At 35.6% G+C, this 1,889-nt stretch overlaps 1 protein-coding gene across 1 annotated transcript in view; it reads left to right on the top strand.

The window, feature by feature from the left end:
* FCHO2 (FCH and mu domain containing endocytic adaptor 2) overlaps positions 1 to 1,889 on the top strand; it is a 107,990-nt gene that overhangs the window by 60,761 nt on the left and 45,340 nt on the right. The window contains exon 10 of the mRNA XM_045285227.1: positions 1,478 to 1,502. Within this exon, the coding sequence (XP_045141162.1) occupies positions 1,478 to 1,502 (25 nt within the window). The remainder of the gene's footprint in view (positions 1 to 1,477; positions 1,503 to 1,889) is intronic.

Genomic DNA, 1,889 nt, shown 5'->3' with positions numbered 1-1,889 from the left:
TCTTAAGTTGGAGCTAGGATTAATGGGAGCCCCCAACCCATTCCTGGATCTGTGTGTGTTTGTTTATATGCCTTTGGCTTCCTTTCAAACTGGAGAAAAACTTTGGCTTTGGATAGTCTTGGATCTTGTTAAGAGTCAGCTCTGACTAATGTTGACTCCTGGACAACAAAATGAAGCATTTCTTCATTCTGTGCAATCTTCACAATTTGGTGGTATGTCTGTCTGTTTTGAAAACTATCCAACCTAGAAGGCTTATCATCCGGTACTTCCAGTAAAACCTTCAGACACTATTGTGTTGCGACCCATAGAGTTTTGATTGTCTAATTTTAAGAAGTAAGTTACCAGGCCTTTCTGTCTACTCTTGTCTTTTTTAATCTGGAAGCGCTGCTGGAAGCTGGCTATACTGAGTGACTCGCTGCTATTTGAAATTCTGATGGTGTAGCTTCCAGCATCAGAGCAACACACAGCCACAACAGTTAGACAAACTGACAGACAAATGGTGGCTTTACCTTCTAAATTATATTTCTCTTGTCCGAATTTCTTCAGTTTCTCCTGTTCTTTCCCCTAGGTGGCATTTGATTAACAAATTAAGACTAATTCAAAATGATTTATATCTAGTTAACATCTGTTATTCAGCTGTTTTACTTCAGCTTTTAAGAAGAAAGTACTTTCCTGAAGGGATAGAATCTGGTATCTCTAGCTCCACTCCCCCTTTAAAAAAACTTTAACAATAGATTTTAATTGACCCAATATTTACAAAATATTACAGGTTTGTGATCTAGTTCTGAAAACTGGCCAGTGAAATCCTATTGATATAAAACAAAACAAAAAAACCCTATTTGGTCACCACAGTATGGTCCCATTGTGCGTGGTGTCGCCATGAGTCCTGGGTAGCGGTCAACAGCAGCAGTCACTGTCGCTGCGTGCTCCAATTCTTCAGCTGTGCTGGATGCTGACCACCTGCTGGGCCAAGAAGGATTTCTGGGGTGGGGAGTGAGAAGGCAGGACTGGGACAGGCCAGAAGGGCTGCCTTTTTGTTATTTTTAAAAACTTTCTTGTGGCAAAATATATAACAGAAAGTTTTCCATTTTTATTATCTTAAGTGTACAATTCAGTGGCAGTAGTTAACAATTCACAAATGTGTGCTTCCTTCACCACTTAACTTGGTACCTGTTAAAGGTTTCTCCCTGGATTGAAGGCTTTTTGATATGAAGCTTATGTACTTGTATATTCATGAAAAATCAGCACTTCTGAAAGTGGTTTTATAATACATGTAAGCTATTTGTGATGTTCTTTGTTTTGAATTATGAGAATAGGACACACATTTCAAGGATTTTTAAAAGTAATTTGGTGAAATTTTATCTGAATGTTTTGGTTTCTCAAAATATTTTTGTAGAGTTTAATAAGCAAGTACTTAAATATAATGGACACACTGTTCAATTATTGAATATTTATAATATTTTCTTTGTTTTAATAGGGAATGCCCCGATGCAGATTCACTTGTAAGTACTTCTAATCCTGGTTGTGTTATTGTACATTACTGTTCAGATTATTTCAGCAATGCATTTTCTGTTTTTATTGCCAGACATTTTCCCTATGGAAAGGTTTTCTAACTACCTTTGAAAAGCAGATGTTTTGCTTTTAAAATTTCAGTGGTATAGTGTATTACTTTTTCTTGGGAAACATGCCAGAGATCAACTTTACATACTACATTACATTCTAAAAGGTGGTGTTTTTGCTAATTGAGGTCTTTTAAAATATTACCTTATCACTTCATGCATTTGAGTTTTGTTAAGAGAGTGTCATTTTAAAAACAACATTAGCAATAACCATGATAAGTACATTAATGTGCTTTTTGTAAATGAAAAATTAGATTATATTTTTTGTTT

Source organism: Echinops telfairi, unplaced genomic scaffold, assembly GCF_000313985.2.
Source record: "Echinops telfairi isolate 266 unplaced genomic scaffold, ASM31398v2 ScPeMD7_7469;HRSCAF=8507_1, whole genome shotgun sequence".
NCBI classification, from domain to species: domain Eukaryota; kingdom Metazoa; phylum Chordata; class Mammalia; order Afrosoricida; family Tenrecidae; genus Echinops; species Echinops telfairi.
Note: the sequence above shows the minus strand (reverse complement) of the source record. Positions and strands in the feature narration are given on the sequence as shown.